This window comes from Vipera ursinii (assembly GCF_947247035.1).
Source record: "Vipera ursinii genome assembly, chromosome: 1".
In the NCBI taxonomy this organism is placed as follows: Eukaryota; Metazoa; Chordata; class Lepidosauria; order Squamata; family Viperidae; genus Vipera; species Vipera ursinii.
The window spans coordinates 63,368,775-63,384,990 of NC_139512.1; the positions used below are offsets into that span (position 1 = coordinate 63,368,775).

The following is a 16,216-nucleotide window of genomic DNA, read 5'->3' on the forward strand; positions in this document are numbered from 1 at the left end:
TTAAATTTCAAAAAATATTATCTGAGCTATGTATTTGAGAATTTTCACTCCATACTTCAGGTAATCATCATACTGAAAAATATGTATACTTTCTCACAACAGAAGGTGAATTGCAGATATTCTTCCTTAAGGGCTAATTACAATACATCTAGAAGGCAAGTTTTGCCTAGTGGTTAAGGCTAGAAACGGGAGATTGTGAGTTCAAGTTCCACCTTAGACATGAAGCCAGATAGATGACCTTGAATCAGTTACTTTGACTCAACCTTAGGAAGGAGGCAATGGTAAACCACTTCTGAAAAACCTAGAAAACTAATACATCTTGATTGTTTGTAGTACCCCAATTCATGATGTACTTATTGCTGTCTGCTTTTCAGTTACATCTCCTTCTCCTTCTCTTTTTCCTAACAAACAATTTAGTACAAATTAAAACTGTATAAACAAGATAAGACAACCTTTATTGTCATTTTTTTTACTGTGGGCACAACAGCACACATCAAAAATGAAATTTAGTTACCCGCTCTCAAAGTGAAACACATACATGACACACACCTAATGGTCATGGGTAGGAAAACAGAATCCTTCTAAGATGTCAAATGATCAGGCAAATAAAATTATTTAGTTGAAATAAGACAAGTGCATAATTTGTTTCCAGGGGGAGAGTAGTTCACAGAATGGCTTCAAACTAAAAGGCCATGTGTTGTTTAGAATCTTAGAGATTAGTATCAAAACTATACATGTAGCTTGGTCTCATTGTAAATTATGGCTTAGTGAATTGTCTAAATACATCTCATTTTACAATAAAATAATCAAATAAACCATATGTGTGAATCCAGTTTTTGTTTTAGGAAAGGTAGAATGATACCAATCTATTGCAATAAGTAAGATTTCTGTGCAAAATGCAGATTCATTCTATCCAATTTTTTCTTTCAAAGCAAAATAATTCACATTTAGTATCTAGAGAAGATTGTAAAATATGAAACAGTATTTTTAAAATAACTTTAAATTTCTGTTGCCTGATTGGTATTAAAAGTAAAAGCAGGGTCATCTCATTCAGTTGGGAGCAATGCCAAAACAGCATGGCATATGCACCAAGGAAGATTTAATTTTAGGTTATAATTATGTGGGTACTAATAGTCATGTTCTTTATTTGATGGAAGTACTATTTTAAAAGACTAATTAACAGCCTGAAAAAAATCTGAAAAAAATTAATACCAGATGCTGACTTTCATAAAAATTCTTGGCGAATCAGAAACAGATAACTTTGCTCCAATTTCTATATCCCTTGTCCGTAGATTTTTTTTAATTTAAATGTTATTGTAATTTTTATTCTATGCTAAAAATCTAAATAATTAAAAATGCTCAATAAAATTATTTTTTAAAAAAACAATAGTTGGAAAATAAAAAAAAATACCTTTTTGGTTTTTGTTTTCTTTTCATAAGACTCAGCTAGTACTTTTTTCTTTTCCTGAGCTGTTTCTTTTGAGAATAAGTATTCAAATTCATTTGTATCACAAAGGTCGGGTTCTTCTAATGACTCCCAAAGAGTTGGCATTGACTGTTGACTAAAATAAGAAAAAAGAGAGAAACATTTATAAATTGTCTCTTAAAGATAAAGCTGTTTTGCAGATGGATTAGATCACTTTTGGAAAAAAAATGTTTCATATGAAGAACCCAACAGTTATCTCAATTTTTTTTTCGTATCGCACAGATAACAAATATTTTTTAAAATTATTTACTGAACAACAAGATCTTCTTATCTCTCCTGTCTCCTCTACGTACTACTTTTCTTTTTAGGAAAGCTTGGAGAAGCAAAGTAACTCTTCAAAATCTTTTATTATTATAGTTAAGGTATGTATATCATGCTCAGTTTAGTGTGACACATGAATTAAATAAGAATAATTTGTGAGAGACCACGATGTCTTCTTCAACAAACTGCAATTGAAGTATGATTTAGTAATTTATCACAATATTCGAAACCAATCAATATTTCCTCACTATTGCTGTGGATGGATACATACAAGATGAAGAAAAACTTATCAGCAGAAGGCAAGGACTACCTCGCAGAATACTCTAGCATTGTCTACATTCCTTTTGTAATGTTTAATTCACAAAACCTATTGTTGACTGCTGCAATTAAAAACAGTATTTATTTTTTCATTTATTTCCCATTGCCTTTTAGCAAAGGAAAAAAAGTGTTTTCTTTAGTAGCAGCAACTGACATTTTTCCTCCAGCAGGTGTCACTCAAACAGCATTCTACTTATCCCTGTCATGTAATACAGTTTATTCTTTTTTCCATGATATAGCCATGGAAAGAAAAAGAGGAAAAGGCAAAAGGGAAGCCAAATGTGGCAAATGGACCGCCGAGATATTATTGACATTGCTTATAGTATTATCTTCCTTTCCTGTGAATGCTTCACTATTTTTCAATAGTTAACATGCAATTAATATAGCAGCAAAAAAGTAAAAAAAATAAATCAAAATATTGCTGCAAGGACACCTTCAGTCTTTTCTCTGGGACCCTTACAAGCAACTATATCCTAGGTCATCCTGGGAATACTTTATGTCAAATGACACTGCTGTGTAAGCCATAAGTATAAGTCTGAACAAGGGCGCTATGAAACTTCATAGGAGTTATGGGAGAAAATATTTGATGACACAAAGCAGTCTAAACAAATTGTTAAAATTTCTCTTAATTTATTTGAGTATTTCTCATAATTTTGTCTCTTGTTCTTCTTCTCTTTAGTGAATTGCACACCCACGTACACGTATGTATGTATGTGGGTACACAATATACCCACACCTTCTATGTATAAGCAAGAAGACATAACTGTATACCTGCTATCTGATATTTGGATTCTGTTCCAGTAGAGCGGCCTCATGGGACAAGAGGGTTCAACTGCAGGTTTTCGAAGATCTTGACTTCTTGAAGAAAAATTAGAGCCAAGTGGCAGTGGTGGCGGCAGAGGTGGTGGTGGAGGAGGCCCTGTTCCTGTTGGAGGTGGCCCCGGTGGGGGAGGTATAGAGGGCTTATGAACGCCAAAAGCTGAAGGAAGTGGTGGTGGTGGTGGTGGTGGTGGCGGCGGCACCAGTGGATGGGCAGATCTCAAGCTTGTCGGCAATGGTGGTGGTTGTGGTGGAATTGAATCAGATAGTGAGAAAGGAAGAGGTGGTGGTGGTGGAGGAGGAGGTGGTGGCGTTGTTTGGTCCAACTTTGAAAAAACAATCCCTGAGGTTTGGCCAGAACTGCCTATTTCTTTATGATCAGCTGAAGCTGAAACATTGTTATTCAAATAGGGTTTAGAAAGTTTCTTAGGAATTTTTTGATTATTTTTTGGTGTCCGTGTTTCATCTTCATTTGGCTTTAAAAAAGTTTCTCTGTCTGTCTGGATGCAGACATTTCTGTATGTCTTTGGTGGGTAGTCATCTTCGGTGGATACACAGGCATCATTTGCTTCTTCACTTTGCTTGCATAACCTATTTTCCAGTTCATTTTTTAAATACAGAACATGCTCCTCAAGCTTTGTTATTGATAAAGCGTGTTCTCCTCGAATATGAAAGACTTTGAGTTCAAACTCAGACTGTGAAAGAATATTGAAAAGTTAATGTATAACCGTGTGAACCTTTGCCTTATTTATTCTGCATACAATTTATGATGGTTTACAGTGGTCTCCCCAAGCTACTGTTCCCCAGGTATGTCTGAATTAAATTTCTCCCCCAAAGGCAAAGAATATTCTTGACAAGAGAGTTTGTCCAATGTATCTGAAAGATACCAGACTTCAGGAAGCTAATCTGCACTAATAATCGCTCTTTGTCTTATGAGCTTATGATAAGTAAAATGCCACGGTGTGTTAGATTATTGTGCCCTGTCTACAAATGCAGGTTGTATTTACAGCAACAAATTTACACAGGGAAAATTTAAAAGTCTTCTTATTAGTTTTTACAGATTTCCTTAATGAACATTTTGGATGCATATGATTTATTGGGATTTATTTCTTTTTTGCCTAAAAATGTGAGAGTTTGTTCATATATTGATTATTCTGGGATGAAATATCTGTTTATTATAATCTTGGTATGAACAGTACCATGTGCTGCCTTCTGACTGTAGGGAAAAAATAATGACTTTTTAGTTTGAATCATTTCTACTTTACCTGAAGCCAAAACAAATACGTTGCATACTACTTTATAAGAAAAAAGAGGCATTGAAATAAACTCAGTATATCTTACATCAGACATTCTTCTTTGCAGTGAGAGGGTATCCTGAGACTGTTTCAAAAGTTATCAGAAATAATTTCCTCTGAACATCAAAGATATTAGAGAATCATGTAAACCTTCTGAAGATCATCTATTACATCTTGCAGCATATCCATTGTTTCCACTCAGTTACACATGAACTGGAAAAATAGCCAATAGTCTATGAAAATAGATAGGCTTCCTAATAGTATTAATATATGCCATCCATGACAAGTAAATATAGTAGGAATCTGCAGTCATACAAGTAGCTGAGCTTCCTCTTCAGTAATAATGAAATTCTACTGTAATTTATTTCAAGCATATCAAATATATTAAGAATAAGGTAAAGGTAAAGGTTCCCCCGCACATGCGTGCTAGTCGTTTCCAACTCTAGGGGCCGGTGCTCATCTCCGTTTCAAAGCCGAAGAGCCAGCGCTTGTCCAAGGACGTCTCCGTGGTCATGTGGCCGGCATGACTAGACACCAGAGGATGCTGTTACCTTCCCACCGTAGTGGTCCCTATTTTTCTACTTGCATTTTTACGTGCTTTCGAGCTGCTAGGTTGGCAGAAGCTGGGATGAGTAACAGGCGCTCACTCTGCTATGCGGCACTCGGGATTCGACCCGCCAAACTGCCGACCTTCTGATCGACAAGATCAACGTCCTAACCCACTGAGCCACCGCGTCCCATAAACAGCAAATATCGATCCCCCCCAAAATGTGGAGTGAATGAGAATTGATAGTGGCTGTTTCCAAAATGAAACCCAGATTATGGGAATTTCAGCCTCTTCTCTGTCTTGCAAATCAGTTTCATTCTTTTATATGGTAATTCTGTCAATGTTGTTCTATCTGTATCCCAAATGGGATTGTGCACACAGCTTCCAGATGCTAGCATCTGGTTGTTGATCCAAAGTGCTGAAAATCAACCAAAGTTGTTAAATATCTATCTTTGCTAAACCTAAATTCTGCCAACACAGATAGAGGAAGCTCATGTTTTTAGAGCCCTCAATAAATTAACAATGTTAGAAATTAGTTAGGGACTCTTAGCCTGAACTAACTTTGTGTTATCATCCTAAGAGGCCCCTAGTTTGTCTGGAATTTTTGATGTGGAGTAACACATCTCTTCCTTGGACACAGCTTTTCTTCAATTTTTAATCTTAACAGTGGTAGATCTCTTGCTCCTAACAGCTTGTTCTGCCATCAGCAATATATTGCTTTAGCAGGTGGAAGTGACTCATGTCTCATCTTGACTCCCTCCTATTATTGCCTAACAAAACTGTGTTTTGCAAAGTAAATAAACAAATGGGTGTGCTTGAGAAACCAGTTCTGAGCTGCAAAAAACGATACAGTGACAAAATGCATATTTTTATAGCCCAATCCTACACATGTATACTTGACAGCAAAAGTACTATATGCATGTATGTTTTATAGTACTTAATTTCAAATAAGTTTTACAGAAGGAAATTTCTTAAAGTTTATTTCATAATGAATCTGGTAGAAACATAAGGTGGCATAGTATTCTTTTGCATTGTATTATAGTTTGCCACCTCACTTTGGCTCTTCTTACTTGCCCAAGTACAATTTCCTGGTCAAATACAGGAAGTCCTCAACTCACAACCGTTTGTTTAGTGATCGTTCAAAGTTCCAATGACATTGAAACAAGTGACTAATGATAGGACCTCATACTCATGACCACTGCTGCATCTCTATGGTCAAAGAATTAAAATTTGGGTGCTGGGCAACCACACGTATTTACAATGGTTGAAGTATCTCCAAGTCATATGATCACCATTTGTACCTTCCCAACTGACTTCCAACAAGCAAAGTGAAGGGGGGGACTTCCGGTGGCAAGGCGTCGCCGAAGGCAGCCATTTTTTGGCTGTCAGCCTCGCGGCTCCGTAGAGCTGCCGAAAACAGCGCCAATCAGCTGTTTCGGCGGCTCAGAAGCCCCCTCCTCGGGAGAAGAGGAGGGGGTGAGCGCCCAGGTAGGGGTAGAGCTCTCCGGGGCCGCCAGAACTTAAAGTTAAAGGATTGATTTCCCCCCCCCCGCGAAGCCTGGGCATGCTCCGGACTGCAAGGCGCCTCTGCTCTGGGTTTTTTGGAGCAGAACAGGGCGTTCGCAACCATCCCTGCTAGCAAGGAAGAACTTTTGAGAATGAGGACGCAGGCAGAGCGATGCAGGAGATTTTGGTGAAGATGGTGTTTTGATCTTTAACTCAATGGACTTTGCTGAGCTCGTAAGTGGAAGTGCGTAGCTAACAATAGTGGGTGAAAATGGCGGTTATATCTTCTAAAGTTCCTGCTCTGGTGCAGCAGTCTTCATTGAAAACTTTATTGTCCCCTGCACCCGTATCTGCATCAGCTCTTACAGTAAAAGATCTGCAGAATCTGCTGCAAGAGACTATGGAAAAGCAAATGCAACAATTTGCTGAGATAATGGATAAAAAGTTGGAGGAGAAGTTAACAGAAAAACTAGCTAAGGTTATGGATGAAAAGATTACAGAGAAATTAACAGAACTGAGAGCAGACATTTTATTTGCATTGCAAGGCATGGCTAAATGTATTGAGAATTTGGATGAAAGAGTGGAAGATCTTACTCAAAATGATATTAGACTGGAAGCAAAAATGACAGAAACTGAAAATGTGGTAGAGAAAATTTATTATGATTTGATCTCGACACAGTATTATCAGATGCAGTTTGCTTTAAGGATTAGAGGCCTAAAAGAAAATCTTAAGGAAAATTTGAAAAAAATGGTTTCTGAGGCTTTGGAAGGGGTGCTGAGACGACCAGCAGATGAAATAATGGAAGATAAGTTATCCAGGCCTCCTACAATATTGATTTTGTAATTGCTGAGCAAAAAGTTCTGATTTTAAAAGAGAACCCTTCAAGAATTTTAAGAAAAAGGAAGGAATTTGCTTTTTTGACACAAGAATTGAGACGACGTGATATCAAGTTTAGATGGCAGATACCAGTGGGTATGGTGGTGACCTATGAAGGTACGAGGCATTGTTTTACTATGGTGATTCAGGCACGTGATTTCTACAGTAATGTTTTAAAAGCAGCCCCCATACCATTTTTGGAATCTACAAAGAAAAAAGGTGAGAGAGAGTCTCAACGATACAGAGAGAATCTACAAGATGCTGAAGGAATAATACAGACAGATGAGAAAGTTACAGGAGTGGATCAAATTTCAGTACCACTGGAGGAGGCCAGAAATTGGAAGAGGCGTGCTGCTTCTAGACGAATGAACCAAGCCTGAAGATTTAGTTGCATAACTGCAGGAGATAATAATGTAATAAGGATTATGGGAATTAAAATTGTTAGAAGGGCTAAATATTTGGGGATATACTTTTCACCCTTATAAAATAACTATGTAATATTTTATGTTGCTTTAGTTTTAAGATGATTATGAAAATTTAATTGGGAAGATTTGTAGTAGTGCTTACTGATATTTTGTAGGTTATGATTTGCTATTTGGTTGGTACGTATATTTACGGTGTGATAAGAAGGTGGATATTGCGTGCTAGGTATATACTTTGTGATATGCTCTGGTGCAACTTTGGGAAAAATTATAAATGGAAGTTAACTTGTAATATTTATGTTAAAATTTATGTTGCTTTGTTAGCAGAGAAGCAAGGGGAGATATATGACAAATGCTTGTTAACTATTTTTTAGATTACCTTGCTACGCCCCAAACATGGGACAAATCTTTATTTCCTGTGTCAGCCTATCCTGAAGGCCATCGACAGGCAGTAGTCACACCGGTGAAAGCTCATATTTATGTAAATTTTTTATATCCCATTTATATCCCACCCTTCTCCGAAGACTCAGGGCGGCTTACAATCTAAGAAGCACAAATCAATGTGCTTAGCAATATTACTTTAAGTAAAGATTGATTAATATTAACCATTAACATTATAATCAAATCTACTACAAAATAGCCTACAGGAAAGCTTAGGATGATCCCACTCTCTGAGATGTTCAGAAATTGCTAATTTTTCATCTGTTTAATTAACAAAGAGTTAAATCTGTAATTCTCTTATTTAAAGAATTTAATGGAAAGTGCCCCCTAATTCTTAATCCAATTGCTCACTCCATAGAAACTTTATTCCCTTTCACCTTCTTTTGAAGAAGTCATTATAATAACTAACAAGAGCTTTACTTTGCAATTTGTTACTCATATTCAATAAACAAAAATCATCTGAATATTTGTATTTAAGTTCTGAATTTTCCACCTGTACATTTCTATCTGTACATTCCTTTGATGTACAATATATAACCAGAGGCCTGTCCACAGGAAAAGTTAATTACTGCAAGGTACCATGTGAAAAATATTCTACAAAATGTTAATATCTCTAAGATAGGAGAGAACAGGAAGCGACTAATCCTGAAACATTTTTTTCTCTCTCAGGAAGAGAAAGAGATGTTTAACTGACCTCTAGTGGAGATTTTTTTTAAAAAAAAATAGATTTGTAATTTGGTTGTACATAACAGGCAAGGAACCCCGTCATCCTCCAGATGTTGTTGGAATGATCTTCCATCAGATGCAGCCAAACATAGTCAATGGTTAGGAATGACAAAGACCGATCCAACACCATCTGGTGACCCATAAGGTCCCAACCATTTTGCTTTAAATGTCTCAGAGGATGAAAGAGTTGACCTTCCCAAATTTGCATTATCCAAAAAATGAGAAATGCATTGTCCTCCCCCCCAACAAATCAATGGGATGAAACAGTATAGACTCAGGTGGTTTTGGACTCACAGCAAAATTGATACTGCTGAGTTTGGTCTTACAACCAGGTGTCAAATAGGTATATTGGATGCTACTTTTTCAAGTACAGTTCAGTGGAAATAGTTAACTACAATTAGAAAAAGAATATTATCAACAAAGACTGTAAAAAAACTTATGTACACATCAGGTACTTTGGGAATAAATGTATTACATGATGGCATATGCTTCTGTTTTTCATTTAACTTACTCTTGTATTGGGAAGGAAAATAGAATAATAGAAATATTACTTTTTGTAAATGTAATTGTTTATTCTGTATCCTTTTTTTCAGATCAGACAGATGTGTGGATTTCTGAAGCAATACATGGATCAGTTTAACTAAATATATTCTTCTTGAATAACACAGAAAATGAAGACTCTTAGATAACAAACTTTAAATCCTTGTTCCTGAAAACCCAATTGCAGTGAATAGCTAACCAAACAAATCCAAATATATTAACCTAAAATATTTTTCCTAATCTTTAAATACAGGGATGGTTTCATTAAGATAAATGAAGTCAGCAGTTCAGCATGAATGGTGGGGACAAGATTGATTTATATTATCCTGTGGTCTCTCTAACAGTTAACAAAGCTTGGCATTCACAGAGGTCTATTATTTCTCTAAGGAAGTGTTATTTGAGAATGTTTACAATTCTGACAATATTTGAAAATGAAAAATATTTTCAATACAGAAGATGCCTAATAAGAACATTCAACAAGTTTGTATAATAATTCAATAGTGGAAGAGGAAATATTTTTGTAGAAATAAATGCCCAAGGATACTTACTTTTAGTTTCTCAATTTCATCCTTATGTTCCCTTTTTAACTGCAAAATTGCAGCATGGTACTCTACAAAAAGTGAAATAATATGTCAGACCAATGTTACAAAGGTTTCTGAGACACCAGCACAAATATCAAAGGAATTACCCTATCTGATATCATACAGCTTTTCCTGACTGCAGTGTAGTAAACAAAGTATAAATTGGAACTTTAAAATATATTGAAGCACAGTGCACTAAATTTACATTTTGCTACAATAAATTATTTTGCTTTTCATTTTGTATTAATGGCTTCTAGGGTAATATTTTTTATTTTTATTTTATTACTTTTTCATTGGTCATAGCAAACACTCTTTTCCAACAACCCAAGAGATGGCTCTACACATGGACATCACCAGACGGTCAACACAGAAATCAGATTGACTATATGCTCTGCAGCCAAAGATGGAGAAGCTCTATACAGTCAGTAAAAACAAGACCAGGAGCTGACTGTGGCTCAGACCATGAGCTTCTTGTTGCAAAGTTTAGGCTTAAACTGAAGAAAGTAGGGAAAAGCACCAGGCCAGTCAGGTATGAATTAAATCATATCCCCGTTGAATATACAGTAGAGGTGACAAATAGATTTAAGGAATTAGATCTGATAGACAGGGTGCCTGAAGAACTATGGGCAGAGGTTCGCAACATTGTACAAGAGGTAGCAACCAAAACCATCCCAAAGGAAAAGAAATGCAAGAAAGCAAAATGGCTGTCTGAGGAAGCTTTGCAAATAGCTGAGGAAAGGAGGGAAGCAAAAGGCAAGGGAGAAAAAGAAAGATACGCCCAATTGAATGCAGAATTCCAGAGAATAGCTAGAAGAGATAAGAATGCCTTCTTAAATGAACAGTGCAAAGAAATAGAAGAAAACAATAGAATAGGGAGGACCAGAGATCTTTTCAAGAAAATTGGAGAGATGAATGCAAAAATGGGCATGATAAAGGACCAAAATGGCAGGGACCTAACAGAGGCAGAAGAGATTAAGAAGAGATGGCAAAATTACACAGAAGAACTATACAAGAATGAGCTTAACGTCCCTGATAATCACAATGAGGTGGTCACTGACCTCGAGCCAGACATCCTAGAATGTGAAGTGAAATGGGCCTTAGAAAAGCTGAGCAACAACAAAGCTAGTGGAAGTGACAGTATTCCAGCTGAGCTATTCAAAATCTTAAAAGACGATGCAGTAAAAGTGCTACACTCAATTTGCCAGCAAATTTGGAAAACTCAACAGTGGCCACAGGATTGGAAAAGATCAGTTTACATTCCAATTCCAAAGAAAGGCAGTGCCAAAGAATGTTCCAACTATCGCACCATTGCACTCATTTCTCATGCTAGTAAAGTTATGCTTAAAATCCTACAAGCTAGACTCCAGCAGTATGTGGATCGAGAACTACCAGAAGTACAGGCAGGATTTCGAAGAGGCAGAGGAACTAGAGATCAAATAGCCAACATACGCTGGATCATGGAGAAAGCTAGAGAGTTCCAGAAAAACATCTACTTCTGCTTCATTGACTATGCTAAAGCCTTTGATTGTGTGGATCATAACAAACTGTGGCAAGTTCTTAAAGAGATGGGAGTACCAGAACATCTTATTTGTCTCTTGAGAAACCTATATGCGGGCCAAGAAGCAACAGTGAGAACTGGACACGGAACCACTGATTGGTTCCAAATTGGGAAAGGTGTCCGGCAAGGCTGTATACTGTCGCCTTGCCTATTTAACTTATATGCAGAGCACATCATGAGAAAGGCAGGGCTAGAGGAGTCAAAAGTTGGAATTAAGATTGCTGGAAGAAATATCAACAACCTAAGATATGCAGATGATACCACTCTAATGGCAGAAAGTGAAGAGGAACTGAAGAGTCTCTTGTTGCGAGTGAAGAAGGAGAGTGCAAAAGTTGGGTTGAAACTAAACATTAAGAAAACCAAGATCATGGCATCCGGCCCTCTCAATTCCTGGCAAATAGATGGGGAAGAAATGGAGGCAGTGACAGATTTTATTTCCCTGGGCTCCAAGATCACTGCAGATGGGGACTGTAGTCAAGAAATTAAAAGACGCTTGCTCCTCGGGAGGAAAGCCATGGCAAATCTAGACAGCACACTAAAAAGCAGAGACATCACCCTGTCAACAAAAGTGCGTATAGTCAAGGCTATGGACTTCCCAGTTGCAATGTATGGCAGTGAAAGTTGGACCATAAGAAAGGCTGAGCGCAAAAGAATTGAGGCCTTTGAACTCTGGTGCTGGAGAAGACTCCTGCGAGTCCCTTGGACTGCAAGGCGATCAAACCGGTCAGTCCTAGAGGAGATCAACCCTGACTGCTCTTTAGAAGGCCAGATCCTGAAGCTAAAACTCAAATACTTTGGCCACCTAATGAGGAGGAAGGACTCACTGGAGAAGAGCCTAATGCTGGGAAAGATTGAGGGCAATAGAAGAAGGGGACGACAGAGAATGAGGTGGCTGGATGGAGTCACTGAAGCAGTAGGTGTGAGCTTAAATGGACTCCAGAAGATGGTAGAGGACAGGAAAGCCTGGAGGAACATTGTCCATAGGGTCGCGATGGGTCGGACACGACTTCACAACTAACAACAACTTTTTCATTAATAACAAAAAAGAAAAAAAAAACAGCAACACAAAAATTATAGTGATGCTGATACATTTTCAAAAAGAAAAAAAATACATAAAAGCGCTGTAAGAAAACAGTGAAAAAATGAGAAAAGATACATAAGCATTTTCATCTTTTCCCCAAGTTACTATGTCTAGAATGTAAGCAAAAAATGAAAACATGGGTTGGCAATTAACAACTATTTCCCATTGAATGAATAGCACTCATTAGCAGAAATTAATGAACTGGTATCTCTATGTGTTGGGTAATTGAAACACCTTTAAAAGTGCTCAGAAAAGCTACTCCATATAGAATATCTTAAGAAAGCAGGCACTGAATAACTCCAGTTGTGTTCACAGACACCCTGCCCCCAACACTGTTAGCCTAGTCTCAGTTAGCACAATGTGTGGTTTCTTGTGGATGTGCAAATTAGTGTTGTGGTTAGTGTGTGGTCATCAGATTCTTTAGTGCTCACCCTCTTAAGGGAATTCTTAATAATAATCCAGAAAATGTATTATAGATGAAACAGAGTAAGGAGGCGTGTGTGTGTGTGTGTGTGTGTTATTATATTATTACTATAATGCTATTATTGTAGTAATAGAACTGTCAGAACAAAACAAAACGAAACAAAATAGTGATTTCTAAAAGAGGAAAACGGAATGGAAAGTGTATTCGTATACATACACGCTATAATTCCTAATTTGCAGTAGAGGAATTATAAAAAATATCTAAAAGAAAAACTTAAGACATAAAGATGGTGAAAGAAATGGGAGAAAAAAAAGAAAGGAGTGATACTTGATCTATACATACATACTGTAGTCTAAACACACTTACGAAATAATGCACATGGAATTGTCTCTTGGTGACCATCTGAGATATTCTAACATAACCTTGATAGCTATATATCAGGCATGTCAAACTTGCGACGTCATGTGACATGCAACATATCACGACTTTTTCCCCATTGCCGGCAATGGGGCAGGTGTGGTTTTAGTATGATGCATCCAGCCTGTGCCCCGGCAGTTTGACATGCCTGCTATATATGAAGGTCCCACTTTCTCATTTCAATAACTTAGAAACACCCTAAAATAGCACTTCCAAAAATGTTTGCTATTTAATTGGTTGTTATTTAACCTAAATTTAATATACTTATCTGGTAAATTATATTGGAGTCATAGTGGATAGATTGCTGAAAGTTTTGGACCTAGCAATAATAAATAAAAATTCACAGCAAATTCAATTAAATAAAGTAAAATTGCGTACATTACTAGTACTCCCACATGAAACAAGCAATCATAGATAAAATAGTTAAGACAAAATTGCCACATTTTCTCTAAAGAAAACTATGAAGTGTGTTTGTATGTGTATGTATGTATGCATATAAGTGCACATAGATATACACATATGTACATATACATACACACACACACACACACACTCACACACACATAGTTGGGCTATTGGTTTGATCTCTGGGCTTGGTAATTAGGTTGCAAACGTTTCATCTCCATTCGGGAACAGCAATGACCAAACGAATCACAATTCCTTACACACTGAACATTTCAGAGCTGACAGCAAGACTACTACACAAACACAACCTCACAGTAGCCCACAAACCAGCCTCAATTCTCAGATGGATCCTATCAAAACCTAAAGAGCCAACAGAAACAAATCATAGATCAGGCATGATATACCAAGTCCAGTGCAACAACTGTGAAAAGAACTCTGTGGGCCAAACAGGAAAAAAGCTATCTACCAGACTGCATGAGCACTCCCTGGCTATCAAAAGACACAACCCATTGTCCCTCATGTCCATCCACAAGGACTTGGAAGGACACAAGTTCGATCTAACCGGGACCAGAATTATAACCCAAGCAAACCCGAGGAGAGGAAGAGAATTTCTCAAGGCCTGGTTCTACACCAACCAATCAGTGAACAGACACATTGACATCGACCCCTCCTACCAATCACTGAGAGAGCTAGTTCAACTGAAATACTGGAAGCAACATTCCAAATAAACAGAACACAATTCAAACAGCACTGGAGATTCCCCCCAAAAAAGAGACGAAATGTTTGCAACCTAATTACCAAGCTGGGAGTTCACACCAACAGCGTGTGTGTGTGTGTTTGTTTGTGTGTGTTTATTTTGTTAAAGAAGAACAATATACATTTTGTTATCCCAAGTACTAATAAATATTACCATGTCCTCCTCAGTCTTATTTAAGAAAGGTGTATTCTTCCTTCTCAGTCAAAGTTTGTACATATTGTCATAAATCCATGTTGACTTAAAGACATTTTCTTTCCTACAACTGGCCTTCATCTAGATGAGAATATATTACTATGAGAGTAATATTAACTAGTTATACAAAAGTGAAATTAGACATCTTCCATCTCTTGAAGTAATCTATAGTAATCCTGAGGTGAATCTTGAGGTGCTTTTTTCATGAATGGAGGGCTATTTAAGTTTATAGATAGAACTGTGATCCAGCAGTTGATATGATTGCAGAAATAATAGATTATTACTGACTTCCTCCTCCCCTTGCCACCATCTCCTAAAGTTGAACTACTGGGAAAGTCAAGTCAGTTTACTAGGCATTGTTGTAGAGTTGCCTAAGGCTTTTGCTCAGTGGTGGGATTCAGCCAGTTCGTACCACTTTGGCAGAACTGGTAGCTAATTTTTTGTTGCCCAGGCCCAGAATGGACTTCTGGAAGTGGCATCCACACAGAGAACCTGTTATTCACATATTTGAATCCCACCACTGCTTTTGCTGGAAAAAAGTATAATTGGCAGCTACAAATTTGTTTAGCTCTTGAATCAGAGGGATGGGAGAGTAGACCCATGGACTACCTAACTCTTTAAGTAACCTGTGGAAGTATCATACAGATTCTGTCATGTTTGCCAAGGGTTCCTCATCTCCTTTTGCTTTTTCCTCCTTCTGCTTCAAGAAAAAGAAGAGAAGATGTCAAGGAATGAAAAGCCAAGATAGCTTTTGACTGAGAGTTCCATTGAAGCAATGTAGGTTGAAGCAGCATTTTTTGACTCTGCAGGTTTGTCCACAGTTTCTGAACCCTAAGCAAGTGACACTGTTGTGAAACAGAGGATTATGAGACTGTAGGGTCAGGTCCGTAAGGAACACCAGCCACTATTAAGAGAAATATAGCCTTTTAGGTAAAGCTAAAGGTTCCCCCGCACATGCGTGCTAGTCATTTCCAACTCTAGGGGCCGGTGTTCATCTCCATTTGAAAGCCGAAGAGCCAGTGCTTGTCCGAGGACGTCTCCGTGGTCATGTGGCCGGCATGACTAGACGCCAAAGGCGCACGGAACACTGTTACCTTCCCACCATAGTGGTCCCTATTTTTCTACTTGCATTTTTACGTGCTTTCGAACTGCTAGGTTGGCAGAAGCTGGGACGAGTAACAGGCGCTCACTCTGCTACGCGGCACTTGGGATTCAACCCGCCAAACTGCCGATCTTCTGATCGACAAGCTCAGCATCCTAACCCACTGAGCCACCGCGTCCCTTAGCCTTTTAAGGGTAGCTAAAACTCCTGATTTTACTGATTCTTATTAAAGAGACAAAACAAGACAATGGGCAACGAAGAAGCGAGAGAACAAATAGATAATATGAACAAGTAAGCAAGCAAATGCTAAAAACAGTAATATTGTATATATTAAAATGGGTATATATGCATACAGTATAACAAGATAAATGATGTATACTATGCTAAAGAAAGACAGGGAAAATATGTTTCATTTCTCCTGTCATCTCATCTTATACAAGGAATAAGATTCTTGTGGTATT

General features: G+C 37.6%; 1 protein-coding gene across 1 annotated transcript in view; it reads right to left on the bottom strand.

Annotated features, from left to right (window-relative positions):
• Positions 1–16,216, bottom strand: part of FMN1 (formin 1) — an 89,036-nt gene that overhangs the window by 57,159 nt on the left and 15,661 nt on the right. The window contains exons 3-5 of the mRNA XM_083348128.1: positions 9,787–9,848; positions 2,837–3,579; positions 1,412–1,562 (exon numbers count right to left, since the gene is read on the bottom strand). Coding sequence (XP_083204254.1) covers positions 1,412–1,562; positions 2,837–3,579; positions 9,787–9,848 — 956 coding nt within the window. The remainder of the gene's footprint in view (positions 1–1,411; positions 1,563–2,836; positions 3,580–9,786; positions 9,849–16,216) is intronic.